The sequence below is a fragment of the Salvelinus fontinalis genome, chromosome 1 (assembly GCF_029448725.1).
Source record: "Salvelinus fontinalis isolate EN_2023a chromosome 1, ASM2944872v1, whole genome shotgun sequence".
NCBI lineage: Eukaryota > Metazoa > Chordata > Actinopteri > Salmoniformes > Salmonidae > Salvelinus > Salvelinus fontinalis.
The window spans coordinates 59,456,197-59,473,394 of NC_074665.1; the positions used below are offsets into that span (position 1 = coordinate 59,456,197).

Here is a 17,198-nt window from a genome sequence, read left to right on the forward strand (position 1 = left end):
TTATCTCCACGGTACTGCACACTTTCTCCATACTCCAAGTCTTCACGATTCCCTTTAGCATCCACCGTTTTTGACCAGAGAGTCTCTGTGATGGTCTGACCACTGGGGAATGTGTAAGTGCAAGGCAGGTCCACAGATGACCCGGTTATGGCGCAGATTGTCTTCTTTGCGTATTTCACATCCCAACAGTTATCCAGGAGACAAAGTGAAGGAGAACGGAGATCATTTACAGCACAGGAGTAACTGCCAGAAACCGTAATGGTGAATGGGTCTAGGTACAGGTTGGTCTTCAGGGTCTTTGGGTTGGTTAGTCGTCGTCCATTCTTATACCAGATGTAAGTAAGGTTGGGGTTGTTACTCAGGGTACACATGGTACTGCAGGTCAGTGTTAGTTTTTGTCCCTCTTTCACAGTGTCCGGATTCTTAATCACCTTCAGACCTGTGACAAAAACAGTTGTTCCAGATTCGCTGTTCTTCCATCCCGAGTTCTGTGTGTTAACTCTCAACTTATACTCAGCAGAGTCACTTGGTCTCAAATCTATGATCGTAGTAGTTAGGGAATATTGACTGAAACCCCCAACAGCAGCACGTAACAAACGACCATAATACTCTGGGTCTTCACTCAGATCCTCCGGAATAGTTGTGTCCTTCCATTTCTTCCTGTTGTCGTTGTTAAACCAGTAGACTTCTTTTATTTCACGTCTGGTATCTTGGATTGTGAAACCGCAGGACAATTCTACAGACAATCCTTCTAAGGCGCAAATACTCTTCTTTCTACAAAATAAAACTGCCACATCTTCAGCCAGTAGAACTGGTATAAAGAGGAGAAGTCCTGCAAACATACTTCCTGCCAAACGTCCACAGATACCTAAACGTTTTGGCGGTGCAGTTGAACTAAGTTCAAGTGTGAGGCAGGTAATGTTCTTTTTTAATACTTATTGGAGGCAGAGTGAACTGTAACTTCCTTCCCCTTAAATGATAAAGTCATATCATGCTTCCTTACATGGTGAAGAGAAATTGAGAAATGCATCTCACATTCATTTTCTCAGAACTTTGATGAAACGATCAAAATGAGGATAAGATAAAGAGTACGGACTTGTTGAACATTCTTAATACTGTTGAACTTAAAACTGTTGAACACTTAATACTGTTGAACTTAATACTGTTGAACACTTAATACTGTTGAACACTTAATACTGTTGAACACTTAATACTGTTGAACTTAATACTGTTGAACACTTAATACTGTTGAACGTATTACTGTTGAACACTTAATACTGTTGAACCTAATACTGTTGAACACTTAATACTGTTGAACACTTAATACTGTTGAACACGTAAAACTGTTGAACACTTAATACTGTTGAACACTTAATACTGTTGAACCTAATACTGTTGAACACTTAATACTGTTGAACACTTAATACTGTTGCAAAGTATTAAGTGACCTGAGTATGTTCCAGGAGGAGTAAAAGGCCTACTATGTAAGTTGTAAGTATTTATACACGTCATCATAATAAACCTAATACAACATACTGAGATAGTCTCTGAGATATGCGTACAGAATTTAAACGTAGTTAAATGTCCTTCATTTTTACTACCTGAATTGACTGAAAACTGAATTGACGCCAATCCTGTAATCAACATCCAGATACACACACACACACACACACACACACACACACACACACACACACACACACACACACACACACACACACACACACACACACACACACACACACACACACACACACACACACACACACACACACACACAAACACACAAACAAACACACACACACAGTTGGCAACTGAGTCCTTCCAACACCAATTCCACTGGGAACACAATATAACATTTACATAAGTAATCCACAGGTGGGGATTGGGTTTTACATCAAACTTTCAAAGGGCTCCAATTGAGTCCTGAAAGCTCATCCTTGTGAGAGCTTTGGGAGCCTTAAAGTCTCTATAGTCTCCATCTCAGACCAGTCTCTCTACACACAGTAGCTAGATTAACTATACAGTATGTTGTCCTGGGAATACAAAGCAGATCAGATTCACACATCTATGTCAGAAAATCTATTAAGGCATGTAAGCTGATGGGAGAGAGCAATACAACAGATACATGGTGAAGAGAGTCTAGAGAGACATGTTGAGAATGATTAAAAGCAGTTTAGTAGCACAGTATGTTTAGGAGGAGAGAGTGTTTAAGCGTGTTGGGACTCTGTAGTGGGATATACTGAAGAACATGGGTTAACTTGGGGGAGTCTGTTAGCATGTTGATAATCTATGAGGTCCAGGCCAGAGAGTACAGAGTGATGTTCCATGGACTGTGAACATCAGCTTTCCAGGCCAAGTCCCCTGCGAGTGTGGGTGTGTGTGTGTGTGTGTGTGTGTGTGTGTGTGTGTGTGTGTGTGTGTGTGTGTGTGTGTGTGTGTGTGTGTGTGTGTGTGTGTGTGTGTGTGTGTGTGTGTGTGTGTGTGTGTGTGTGTGTGTGTGTGTTTGAGCAAGAGAGAGTTTGTGTTCAACATCAGCTTTCCAGGGTTTGTTTCCTAGGGGCTTGAGCATGTTTGTTTATGTGTGTCTGTGTCTGTGTCTGTGTCTGTGTCTGTGTCTGTGTCTGTGTCTGTGTGTGTGTGTGTGTGTGTGTGTGTGTGTGTGTGTGTGTGTGTGTGTGTGTGTGTGTGTGTGTGTTTGAGAGTGCACATGTGTGCTATGTGTGTGTGTGTGTGTGTGTGTGTGTGTGTGTGTGTGTGTGTGTGTGTGTGTGTGAGTGTGGGTCTGTGTGCGAGCATGTGCAAATACGAGAAACATGAGTGTGTGTCTGTGTCCCTCCGTATGTGTTTGAGTGTTGAACATCGACTGTTGACGTTTTGCCTCCCAGGAGCCCCACCCCCCTCCCCTAGACGTCTGGGAGGAATATTATATCATCGATAGGTCAGGAATGTGTGAAAACAACCCTCCCAGTGACAGCCCCTCCATTCCTCACTGAGACATATTCCTTAAGAATATGATTATTCTACTACAGCGTCCCATCCTGCTCCAATTCCACCTCAAGAGGTCAACCAGGTTTTCGTTTAAATGAAACCGTTTCATTCTATACCAGACTGCATCCCTGAAACACACAAGGCCTTCACATTGAGCTTCGCCCGAAAAACAACATTTCAGAATGGCCATTTTGGGGGGTGGTTAAAATGAGGCTCAAAATTAGCTTACCATACATACCATTTCACATGCCTATCATGAATCGTTTAGAATCCCTCTCTGTTATACGATGAGCCTTACAGCATGTGGACTAACAGACCTGCTTCAAAGGAAATCTTCCCTGAATAATGATCATGATCGAGTCCAGCCTCCACTTACTTGTACGAATAATAACACTTTCAAATGAAAGATAGAGCAGGTGATAATTATTTGTACAAAATAGACTTTGACGTAATTTGTCATTCTGACATTCATGGTGCTAAAAACACTAACCATTCAATCAACAGAGCACCACATTCAGACGAAGCAGCTTTAAAGGGTAATGTTTCAGCCCAACCCTGCTCTAACACCTGCATAATTGTCTGAGTAGATTAGCCGTATTAGCAATCAAGTCTCATCAAGCCTGTGACAATAACTGGCCTCTCTCTGGCCTTTTCATAACCCTTTATTCTGAGTATGCATCTGGCACCGTTTGACATTCACACATTCAATCAAATTCAGACCCATTGTTTACCACAGCAGCCAATTACTAGTGTTGTGCTGTTTTGGCTGAGAAGAGTCCTGCCGTTATCTGAACACGGGCGTTCATTTTTAATGGTGTTTTCCTAATGCCTGTCAGGATGCCTCACTAAGGTGTAATGTCACATTAATTCTGCCTGGACATGCTGAGAGGGCAGCTGTTGTGAACAGACACACACGCATGCACACATACTTTCTTTTCCACACATGTAATGTGACAGCATGAGTGGATGTGACTTTAATTGAATCCCTTTTAGCTCCACAGCACTGGGGACAAACACAGCCAATCCATTTGACACCTGCAGCTTACTGTCCAGACAGTCAGGACAGACATTTTGAAGGCATGTGGCGAACACACTCGGTCTATCATGTATATACAGTGTTCCATTACCAGGACGACACACACACACACACACACACACACACACACACACACACACACACACACACACACACACACACACACACACACACACACACACACACACACCCTCTCCCTATATTACTATATGTAGCTCTGTACTGTGACCTTGCAAGAGGAAAGGAGACCTGTCATTTGAGTGTCAATCAATAAAATTGACTTTGTCCAGCAGGCCAAGGCAGAGTGGGGAGGGAGAAAGCCTAGACACACAGACACAGATGACTACACATCATAAACACAATGACCAGAGCAGGCAGAATGATAGGTCAACTTTACCATTAATAAAGACCAGGAAGGATAAAGAGAAACCTCCAGAAATATGTGTTAGATATGTGTATCAGTCATCTGCTCAGGAGGACATGGTGTGGTGTCAAGTTGTATCAGCTGAATTCAAATGAGAAACTGATACTGATATACACTAAGAAATACCATTAAGCATGAATACACAAAATATTTACACATACTATACAGACATTGGCTACACACGTACATACACGTACAGTTGAAGTCAGAAGTTTACATACACTTAGGTTGGAGTCATTAAAACTCGTTTTTCAACCACTCCACACATTTCTTGATAACAAACTATAGTTTTGGCAAGTCTGTTAGGACATCTACTTTGTGCATGCCATAAGTCATTTTTCCAACAATGGTTTACGGACAGATTATTTCACTCATAATTCACTATATCACAATTCCAGTGGGTCAGAAGTTTACACACACTAAGTTGACTGTGCCTTTAAACAGCTTGGAAAATTCCAGAAAATTATGTCATGGCTTTAGAAGCTTCTGACAGGCTAATTGACATAATTTGAGTCAATTGGAGGTGTACCTGTGGATGTATTTCAAGGCCTACCTTTAAACTCAATGCCTCTTTGCTTGACATCATGGGAAAATCAAAATAAATCAGCCAAGACCTCAGAAAAACAATTGTAGACCTCCACAAGTCTAATTCATCCTTGGGAGCAATTTCCAAATGCCTGAAGGTTTTTATTTTTTATTTATTTCACCTTTATTTAACCAGGTAGGCAAATTGAGAACACGTTCTCATTTACAATTGCGACCTGGCCAAGATAAAGCAAAGCAGTTCGACACATACAACAACACATAGTTACACATGGAGTAAAACAAACATTCAGTCAATAATACAGTGAAAATAAGTCTATATACAATATGAGCAAGTGAGGTGAGATAAGGGAGGTGAAGGCAAACAAAATATATATATAAATAAAATAAAAAAATATATATAAAAAGGCCATGGTGGCGAAGTAAATACAATATAGCAAGTAAAAAAATAACACTGGAATGGTTGGTTTGCAGTGGAAGAAGGTGCAAAGTAGAGATAGAAATAATGGGGTGCAAAGGAGCAAAATAAATAAATACAGTAGGTAAAGAGGTAGTTGTTTGGGCTAAATTATAGATGGGCTATGTACAGGTGCAGTAATCTATGAGCTGCTCTGACAGCTGGTGCTTAAAGCTAGTGAGGGAGATAAGTGTTTCCAGTTTCAGAGATTTTTGTAGTTCGTTCCAGTCATTGGCAGCAGAGAACTGGAAGGAGAGGCGGCCAAAGGAAGAATTGGTTTTGGGGGTGACCAGAGAGATATACCTGCTGGAGCGCGTGCTACGGGTGGGCGTTGCTATGGTGACCAGCGAGCTGAGATAAGGGGGAACTTTACCTAGCAGGGTCTTGTAGATGACCTGGAGCCAGTGGGTTTGGCGACGAGTGTGAAGCGAGGGCCAGCCAACGAGAGCGTACAGGTCGCAGTGGTGGGTAGTATATGGGGCTTTGGTGACAAAACGGATGGCACTGTGATAGACTGCATCCAATTTATTGAGTAGGGTTTTGGAGGCTATTTTGTAAATGACATCACCGAAGTCGAGGATTGGTAGGATGGTCAATTTTACAAGGGTATGTTTGGCAGCATGAGTGAAGGATGCTTTGTTGCGGAATAGGAAGCCGATTCTAGATTTAACTTTGGATTGGAGATGCTTGATGTGAGTCTGGAAGGAGAGTTTACAGTCTAACCAGACACCTAGGTATCTGTAGTTGTCCACATATTCTAAGTCAGAGCCGTCCAGAGTAGTGATGCTGGACAGGCGGGCAGGTGCAGGCAGCGATCGGTTAAAGAGCATGCATTTAGTTTTACTTGTATTTAAGAGCAATTGGAGGCCACGGAAGGAGAGTTGTATGGCATTGAAGCTCGCCTGGAGGGTTGTTAACACAGTGTCAAGAGAAGGGCCAGAAGTATACAGAATAGTGTCGTCTGCGTAGAGGTGGATCAGAGACTCACCAGCAGCAAGAGCGACATCATTGATGTATACAGAGAAGAGAGTCGGTCCAAGAATTGAACCCTGTGGCACCCCCATAGAGACTGCCAGAGGTCCGGACAACAGACCCTCCGATTTGACACACTGAACTCGATCAGAGAAGTAGTTGGTGAACCAGGCGAGGCAATCATTAGAGAAACCAAGGCTGTCGAGTCTGCCGATGAGGATGTGGTGATTGACAGAGTCAAACGCCTTGGCCAGGTCAATGAATATGGCTGCACAGTACTGTTTCCTATCGATAGCGGTTAAGATATCGTTTATGACCTTGAGCGTGGCTGAGGTGCACCCATGACCAGCTCTGAAACCAGATTGCATAGCGGAGAAGGTATGGTGGGATTCGAGATGGTCGGTAATCTGTTTGTTGACTTGGCTTTCGAAGACCTTAGAAAGGCAGGGTAGGATAGATATAGGTCTGTAGCAGTTTGGGTCTAGAGTGTCTCCCCCTTTGAAGAGGGGGATAACCGCAGCTGCTTTCCAATCTTTGGGAATCTCAGACGACACGAAAGAGAGGTTGAAAAGGCTGGCAATAGGGGTGGCAACAATTTCAGCAGATAGTTCATCTGCACAAACAATAGTACGCAAGTATAAACACCATCACGCAGCCATAATAACGCTCAGGAAAGAGACACGTTCTGTCTCCTAGAGATGACCACATGAACGTACTTTGGTGCGAAAAGTGCAAATCAATCCCAGAACAACAGCAAAGGACCTTGTGAAGTTGCTGGAGGAAACAGGTACAAAAGTATCTATATTCACAGTAAAACAAGTCCTATATCGACGTAACCCGAAAGGTCGCCCAGCAAGGAAGAAGCCACTGCTCCAAAACCTCCGTAAAAAAGCCAGACTACGGTTTGCAACATCACATGGGGACAACGATCGTACTTTTTGGAGAAATGTCCTCTGGTCTGACGAAACAAAAATAGAACTGTTTGGCCATAATGACTATCGTTATGTCTGGAGGAAAAAGGGGGAGGCTTGCAAGCCGAAGAACACAATCCCAATTGTGAAGCACGGGGGTGGCAGCATCATGTTGTGGGGGTGCTTTGCTGCAGGAGGGTCTGGTGCACTTCAAAAAATAGATGGCATCATGAGTAGGTAAAATTATGTGAATATATTGAAGCAACATCTCAAGACATCAGTCAGGAAGTTAAAGCTTGGTTGCAAATGGGTCTTCCAAATGGACAATGAACCCAAGCATTCTTCTAAAGTTGTGGCAAAATGGCTTAAGGACAACAAAGTCAAGGCATTGGAGTGGCCATTACAAAGCCCTGACCTTAATCCTATAGAAAATGTGTGGGCAGAACTGAAACAGCGTGTGTGAGCAAGGAGGCCTACAAACCTGACTCAGTTACACCAGCTCTGTCAGGAGGAATGGGCCAAAATTCACCCAACTTATTGTGGGAAGCTTGTGGAAGGCTACCCGAAACGTTTGACATAAGTTAAACAATTTAAAGGCAATGCTACCAAATACTAATTGAGTGTATGTACATTTCTGACCCACTGGGAATGTGATGAAAGAAATAAAAGCTGAAATCATTCTCTCTACTATTATTCTGATATTTCACATTCTTAAACTAAAGTGGTGATCCTAACTGGCCTAAGAGGGAATTTTTACTAGGATTAAATGTCAGGGTTTGTGAAAAACTGAGTTTAAATGTATTTGGCTAAGGTTTATGTAAACTTCCGACTTCAACTGTAGGTATGCACACATGAATTAATGCATGCACGGAAAACCCCATATCAGTGTCTTTATCAATCCTTATCGATCTTCTCCATTCGATGCATTTGCCATTTCTGATCTGAGCAGCTGCAAACCCTGAAGCATTTGATCGCATAATGAAGGTCTACAAACACAAAAACCCATCAAATCCAGTAGCGTCGGTTCATACTCCTTTAAAGACAACTTCTACATAAGACTCAGACCTCTAAGATGCAGAAATACCTTTAGTCTCAATCACACAGAATGAAACAACGTGGGTAAGAGGCAAATATCCCATAAATCATGGCCCTATACACACATGCACGTACGCAAACACACCTAAGTACGGCCCTACAACACACTAAACATAGTTCGACAAATACACCACAGGGCATAGGGCAAACCACACATAAACAGTCCACTTAAACACCCCCTAACATACAGAGTCTCAACAAATTAACATTTAAATCAAACTCCCTCATCAACAGGTTCCTTTGTGGGAGAGCACAACTGACAAAAGATGGTGAGCACACTTAGTGAAATACAATTAAACACACACACACACACCCCACCCACACAATCATTGTGAACAGCCTCACACTAGTGGTGCCGGGTCACAGCTGTTTGTTCACCAGCACCCACCGCAATTGCTAATAACCCATCCTCAACCGCCCGACTATATGTGATAAAGTGAAAATCTGAGGCCCGCACCGGACCCGACCCGACACCCGACCCGACACCCGACCCGACACCCGACCCGCAAATATTGAAAATTATAAAATGCGCTGTAGCCTACAGTCAGAGAAGGCGGAATATATTTTTTTTTACATGGGGTGCAGTATTTTGTTGTCTAATTCTGATATGTTTCTGCTTATAATACCAAACATTTTGGTGGGTTATTTGTTAGTCCTCTTGTCTATAATTAGATACAGTACATGCGGCTTCTCTTCTGTCATTATATGTTGCCCTAGAAGACTAAATAAACCCGTGCTCACCAGAATAATGTCATAAATTGATAGAATGAATGCGTCAATCTAGTTAACACCGGTAAAGTCTCTGTCATCACTGCTTCTTTCACAATTTCCTGTGCAAAATTTCCAAATGACATCGGTTTGATCAGTTGTAAGGAAATAGAAAGCTGTGAAAACGACCCAACGTGTTTCTGATAAGATTTCAGATCGGCTTGGATGCATATTTTATGTGGTTGAAATACTATCAGCTTTTATGATGCTGATAAAGAAAGCATCTCTACAGACATCCCTATGTGCCATAGGCCTATTTGAAGTCCCTGTCTTGTGACTGTTGAATGTGTATAGCGCCTAACAATAATCACACTGCTATCATCCTCTTTTACCACTTCACCAACTCTTTCCCAAACATTACTTTTCTGTCCCTCCCTTCTCTTTATTTTCAAGCCTCCATTGCACAGCTTTTCTCTTACTGAATTAAACTCTGACATTGTCCTTTTTGCATCAGTGGATCAACGTTAACTTTTTCTGCCTGTTCCCAAAAGCCTGTAGGCTATTTTGTGCGGGTAAAGTTATACTCTGAAGTTTAGGCTTACGCACTAATGCCAGATAGCCTACAAATAATGAAACTAAAACCTCAATGTAGTCTATAGATATAAATTGCACAATAATGATACACTTATGACTTTTTTTAGGTATTGTTTTCTCTTTATTCAACCCGGCCACATCACTGCTGAACACACACTATACACACGTACACACGGCAGCATTTGGAATTGCCGATCTGCAGTCAAGAACGCAGAGTTAATCTCAGCCTATGCTGCCCTTCAGTCCCTTGACTTTTTGGCCCTGACGGAGACATGGATCACCCCAGAGAACACTGATATCCCAGCTGCTCTTTCTTCATCTGACTATGTTTTCTCTGATAGTGCAAGAGCATCTGATCGTCCCGGTGTTGGCACAGGGCTACTCATTTCTCCTAACTGGAGATTTTCGCTTTTCTCCCTCCCTCATCTGTCCATCTCCTCATTTTAATTCCATGCTGTCACTGTCACTTGTCCACTCAAGCTTATCATTGTTGTCATCTATCGCCCACCAGGTGCCCTTGGAGAGTTCCTCAATGAGCTTGACACCTTTATAAGTGAAAATGGAAGGAAACAAAACTTCCGGAGGACCTATCCTGCTGTCACTCCCTCCTCTCTAGCTTTTCTTCCTCTGTATCCACTGCTAAAGCCATTTTATATCGCTCTAAATTCCAAGCATTTGCCTCTAACCCTAAGAAAATATTTTCCACATTCTCCTCCCTCCTTAATCCTCCACCCCTCTCCATCCCTCCTCCCTCTCTGCTGATGACTTTGTTAACCACTTTGAAAAGAAGGTTGACGACATCCGCTCCTCATTCACTCAGCCTATTGAGTCCACTGGTCCCACTCACACAGAACTACCCTACGCCTTGACCTCTTTCTCCACTCTCTCTCCAGATGAATTCCTGCGACTTGTGAGGTCTGGCCGCCCAACAACCTGCTCGCTTGACCCCATCCGCTTCTCCCATTCTTTACTTCCCTCATCAACTCATCCCTGACCACTGGCTGCATCCCCTCTGACTTCAAAATGGCCAGAGTCGCTCCCCTACTCAAGAAAACAACACTCAACTCATCTGACCCTAAACAGTCAGGCTTCAAGACGGGTCGCTCAACCAAAGCTGACTCTCTGTCCTCTGTTCTCATTCTCCTAGATCTATCCACTGCATTAGACACGGTAAACCATCAGATCCTCCTCTCCATCCTCTCAGGGCTGGGCGTCTCAGGCTCTGCACACGCTTGGATTCCATCCTACCTGGCAGGCCGCTCCTACCAGGTGACGTGGAGAGGATCTGTGTCTGCAACATGTACTCTCACTACTGGTGTCCCCCAGGGCTCAGTTCTAGGCCCTCTTCTCTCTATACACCAAGTCACTCGGCTCTGTCCTACCATTGCTATGCGGATGACACTCAACTACTTTTCTCCTTCCCGCCTGCTGACACCCAGGTGGCAGCCCACCACTTCAAGCTCAACCTTGACAAGGCGGAGCTGCTCTTCTTCCCAGGGAAGGCTTGTCTGCTTAAAGACCTCTCCACCACGGTTGACAACTCCTCAGTGTCCCCCTCCTAGAGTTCAAAAAACCTTGGCGTGACCTTGGACAACACCCTGTCGTTCTCTGCAAACATCAAAGCAATGACTCGCTCCTGCATGTTCATGCTCTACAACATCCCTAGAGTACGACCCTGCCTCACACAGGAAGCGGCACAGGTCCTAATCCAGGCACTTGTCATTGCCCATCTGGATTACTGCAACTTGCTGTTGGTTGGGCTCAGCGCTTGTGCCATCAAACCCCTGCAAATGATCCAGAATGCTGCAGCCCACCTGGTTTTCAACCTTCCCAAGCTCTTCCATGCCACCCAGCTGCTCCGCACACTCCACTGGCTTCCACTTGAAGCTCGCATCCACTACAAGACCATAGTGCTTGCCTACGGAACAGCAAGAGGAACTGCCCCTCCCTACCTATAGGCTATGCTCAAACCCTACACCCCAACTCAAGCACTCCATTCAGCAACCTCTTGTCTCTTGGCTCCCACTCAGCCCAGACAAAGTTCTTCTCTGTCCTGTCACCCCAATGGTGGAACCAGCTTCCCCCTGAAGCTAGGACAGGTGGGTCCCTGCTCAAAGATGTATTTACTATGGCTGTGATATGTGCCTGTCCCACCTAGCTATTTTAAGATTAATCCTTTCTCTGTTTGAAAAATGATTCATGCCAGTGGGAAATCTAACACATATTTTCCCTGTTCTAATATTGGCAACCTTAGCTAGGTTTCCATCCAATTGGCGACTGATTTTCATCTGAATATTCTAAAATCTACATAAAAACAAGATGCGCATTTTCACACCAGAGATGTGTTTCCATCAAATTGACTTGTTGCAGATAAAAGGCTGTGTGATGATGTAGTGCACATAAAAATACCTTTTGTGGTTAAATTCCCATGTACCAAATAAAAAATATGAAAAACAGTAATGGGTTTCAAACGTATTTAACTCTACTCACGGTTTTCTCACAATAGTTTTTTGCCTTATATAGTGAATGTCTGATATTGGCATGTACAGTACTGTATCTGCACGCTGTTGGCTAGAGCGCACGTACAGTGCATCTGGAAAGTATTCAGACCCACTTTTCCCACATTTTGTTACGTTACAGCCTTATTCTAAAATTGAATAAATTGTTTGTTCTCCTCATCAAATAAAGGTTAAATACTTATTGTTTATGAAAATATCAATCTACACACAATGTATTTGGGGAGTTTCTCCCAGTCTTCTCTGCAGATCCTCTCAACTCTGTCAGGATTTGCAGTATTTCGTTTTTTATGTATTATTTCTTACATTGTTAGTCCAGAGCAGCCAGGAAGAACTATTAGATTTCGGAGCGGCATCAACTTACCAGCACTACGACCAGGAATACGACTTTCCCGAAGCGGATCCTTTGTTCGCACCACCCAGGGCATTTGAACTGATTCCAGAGGCCGACCCAAAACAACGCCACCGGAGAAGAGGAATTCGGAGCGGTCTTCTAGTCAGACTTAGGAGGCGCACACACCACCCACCGCTTCTGAGTATATTACTCGCTAATGTTCAGTCCCTAGATAACAAAGTTGACGAGATCAGTTGAGAATCTGGAGCATCAGCATTTGTGGGTTTGATTACAGGTTCAAAATGGCCAGAAACAAATAACTTTCTTCTGAAACTCGTCAGTCTATTCTTGTTCTGAGAAATTAATGCGGTTCCATGCGAGAAATTGCCAAGAAACTGAAGATCTCGTACAACATTGTGTACTACTCCCTTCACAGAAAAGCACAAACTGGCTCTAACCAGAACGAAAGAGGAGTGGGAGGCCCCGTGCCCAACGGAGCAAGAAGACAAGTACATTAGAGTGTCTAGTTTGAGAAACAGACGCCTCACAATTCCTCAACTGGCAGCTTCATTAAATAGTACCAGCAAAACACCAGTCTAAACGTCAACTGTGAAGAGGCGACTCCGGGATGCGGGCCTTCTAGGCAGAGTTTCTCTGTCCAGTGTCTGTGTTCTTTTGCCCATCTTAATCTTTTTTTTTATTGGCCAGTCTGAGATATGGCTTTTTCTTTGCAACTCTGCCTAGAAGGTCAGCATCCCGGAGTCGCCTCTTCACTGTTTACGTTGAGACTGGTGTTTTCCACAAAATGTGGAAAAAGTCAAGGGGTCTGAATACTTTCCGAAGGCACTGTATAGCCTGCATGATGCGATTATTATCGACAAAAGAGCAATATTATTTTTATTTATCAAATGGCAGCCAAGCATCGATGATCATGTAAACAGGATAAGACCCTCAATATTTATTGGAAAGCAGCATCAAGCTCATCACCTTGCACTTTCACCACACCGTGAAGTCACCACCCTCATAACTTATTTCATCTGTAGCCTAATAAACTGCATGCTTCTCCACGAGTCTCATCACGTGACTCCAAGTTTACTTCAATATGATGGTTATTATATCAACACTTGTGCATAAAAGTGTTTCCACCGACATTTCTCGCATAATTAATTTTCCAGACACAAAAAAATCCCACTTTGTCTAGAGTATTTTGTTTTGTCAACATTTAGAAAGTTTACCGAAAAATGTTCTGTTTCCATCAGGCCTGTCATGACATGTACTTAATCTGACATGTACTTTACTTGCATAAAAAGGTTGGATGGAAACCTGGTTAGAGGAAGACTTGAGATGCTGTAGGAGAAGTCAGGAGGTCACTTTACAGCATCAAGGAGCAAAACTGGAGCAATATGAGAATATAGTTCCCTCTCACACTCTCTTTAACCTTACAGTGTTTAGGGAGAAGAGGAGATGAGGAGAGAGAGCACTGGAATCTGTCACTAAGGGAAGTCCCTTGGAGGAGCTTGTAATGGGAGGCTTTTTATTCTACAGAGGGGTGTGTAACAGCAAGAGGCTCCACTAGTGCTGTCCCCGACCCCAAAATATATTGGTTGACTGAAAGTCGTCTGTTCTTTCGACCAATCGATCGGTGGAAAGATAATTTGTTTATTGTTTTATTTTTTTTACCCCCTTTTTCTCACAGTTTTGTGATTACGATTTTGTTTTATCGCTGCAACTCCCCAACGGGCTCGGGAGAGGCGAAGGTCGAGTCATGCGTCCTCCGAAACATGACCTGCCACACCGCTCTTCCTGCTTGCTTAACCCGGAAGCCAGCTGCACCAATGTGTCGGAGGAAACACTGTTCAACTGACAGCCGAAGTCAGCCTGCAGGCGCCCGGCCCGCCACAAGGAGTCGCTAGAGCGCAATGAGCCAAGTAAAGCCCCCCCGGCCAAACCCTTCCCTAATCCGTGCGCCGCCCTATGGGACTCCCAGTCACCGCTGGTAATGACACAGCCCCAGGCTGTAGTGACGCCGCAACACTGCGATGCACTGCCTTAGAGTGCTGAGCCACTCAGGAGGATGGAAAGATTTTTCAAAACATTGAGGAATTATTGTCATTCTCAATGGATGTAAAAACAGACTTTGTTTGCTTGCTGTTTGAGGTGAAGAAAGCATTACTTTGAGAAGCTCCACAGCTCATTAGTGGTGGTGCGTTAAGCAAATCAGAAATAGGCGTACTATCAGATCCCCAAATGGGCACATTTATATGACTACATTTGCGAGCAGGCCAAGTAGCCTATAGGCCTACTTTTATGCGTAATCAGGTGCACGTCCTTACTCAACATTGACAGGAGCACTCAAAACAAAAGACAATGACTAAATTGACAAAACTCGTAAATTAAATCTGCAAACAACGTGTCCACTCCGACAGTGAGAACGGTAAAAGACTGGAATAATAGTATATTGAATGCATTAACACTCATTACTGTAACCAAACAAATATTGTAGATTAGAAATTCTAGGAATTAATGGTAAATGTACTACTGGTTATATATGTAATGGGGAATTGATAGACACTAACAATCAAACGCAAACAATTCACACAATGAAGTTATGAAACAATGGCGGGGGAGAGCGCATTCTGGAGAGAGATGTGCGTTGTGCCGCCACACTCCCCTTCTTCTTGGACTGTGCCATCCTCATTCCCTACGCAATGGATCATTTTGCTAAAATGGGTATGAATAAGACAGGTGTCTCGTGTGCCATAAACACAAAGAAGTATATACAGTATATATTTGCTACTGCTCAACAAAAGATATCTCAACCAACAGCCTAACAACCAAACGATTGACCAGTCTAATAATTGTGGTCAGCCCTAGGCTACACACACACACACACACACACACACACACACACACACACACACACACACACACACACACACACACACACACACACACACACACACACACACACACTCGCACAGACACACACACACACACACACACATACACACACACACACACACACACACACACACACACACACACACACACACACACACACACACACTCACGCAGACACACACACACACACACACACTCACACTCACGCAGACACACACACACTCACACTCACACAGACACACACACACACACACACTCACACTCACGCAGACACACACACACTCACACTCACGCAGACACACACACACACACACACACACTAACGCAGACACACACACACTCACACTCACGCAGACACACGCAGACACACACACACTCACACTCACGCAGACACACACACACACACACACTCACACTCACGCAGACACACACACACTCACGCAGACACACACACACACACACTCACACTCACGCAGACACACACACACACACTCACACTCACGCAGACACACACACACACACACTCACACTCACGCAGACACACACACAAGCACACAGCTCTGTTTTCATAAAATTTCAGGAATTTTTGAAGTGCAAACATGTTTGACCATTAAAAATCGTATTTTCCCTAACTCTAAACCTAACCCTTAACCTAACCTTAACTTTAACCCCAAAACCGTAAACCTAACCCTTAAGCTTAAAATAATATTTGAGCAAAATCAGGACCTGAAAAAAGTCCTGACTTTTCAAAAAAGTGATTGTTTTCATACCTTTTCAGGACATTTGGGTGAATTGTTAGGACATTGGGGTCCTGATAATGTAGGAAAACAATTACACACACACACGCACGCACGCACGCACACACACACACAAGCTCTCTCTGTCAGCACTGCTAGAATTATCCAGGGCAGATATGCTTTTACACCACTCCAAGTTTTAAGCACCTTTGTCTGAGGCAAACAAAAAATACCTAAACCTAAAAAGACAAACTTAAAACTGTTTCTTTGCCCTTATGTATTTTATTCAATCTTTGAACCTTTGTTGTACCTTGGATTTAAATGTCAATGTTTAATATATTCTGACACACTAGGTAGGATACAAGATCAATGTCAATACTGTAGAGCCAGGTCACTTACCTCTCACACACAAACTAAACAAATACACAAAACTACACCACTGCACAAACCATAAATACAAATAACCACATTCACACTACAAAAGCATACACTAATGTGCTCAGCAGTCATCAAAACAGTGTTTACAGTGGAAATCAAACAAGACATCCAATATTGTTTTTCACTCATCTTGTTTTCACTGTTAAAGCGTCTTCCACAGACTTTTCAGACAACTTCAAAAGGTGCTGTGTTCTCTACTGGGTGCCGACTGTCTCAACTTCTGTCTGTCTATAGCTTTAATCTCTCCCTTTATCAGACGCTCTCTCTTTTCCGTCCTCTTCAAAGATGGTGTGAAATATAAATACATTTATGCCACAGGCTCAAACACCTTTAAATATATTTTTCTTTATAGTTTAGGTGTGACATTTAGTCATGGACTAAGTCATACGTCTCTGTCGCTATGCTGATAGGGAGCTCATTGACTTCCTGTATACCAAAATAAAACGTTTATCCCCCTCTCTCTCTCATACCTCTCTTTCTACCTATTTCTCTCTCTTTTTTCTCTCTCTCTCTCTCTGTCTACCTCTCCCTATTTCTAGCT

At 43.3% G+C, this 17,198-nt stretch overlaps 2 protein-coding genes across 3 annotated transcripts in view; both read right to left on the minus strand.

The window, feature by feature from the left end:
* Window positions 1-842, minus strand: part of LOC129858724 (B-cell receptor CD22-like) — a 4,264-nt gene extending 3,422 nt beyond the window's left edge. Inside the window, exon 1 of the mRNA XM_055928052.1 lies at window positions 1-842. This exon is cut by the window's left edge and continues 3,422 nt beyond it. Coding sequence (XP_055784027.1) covers window positions 1-842 — 842 coding nt within the window.
* Window positions 1-17,198, minus strand: part of LOC129858740 (heterogeneous nuclear ribonucleoprotein L-like) — a 55,145-nt gene that overhangs the window by 28,268 nt on the left and 9,679 nt on the right. The window lies entirely within an intron of this gene.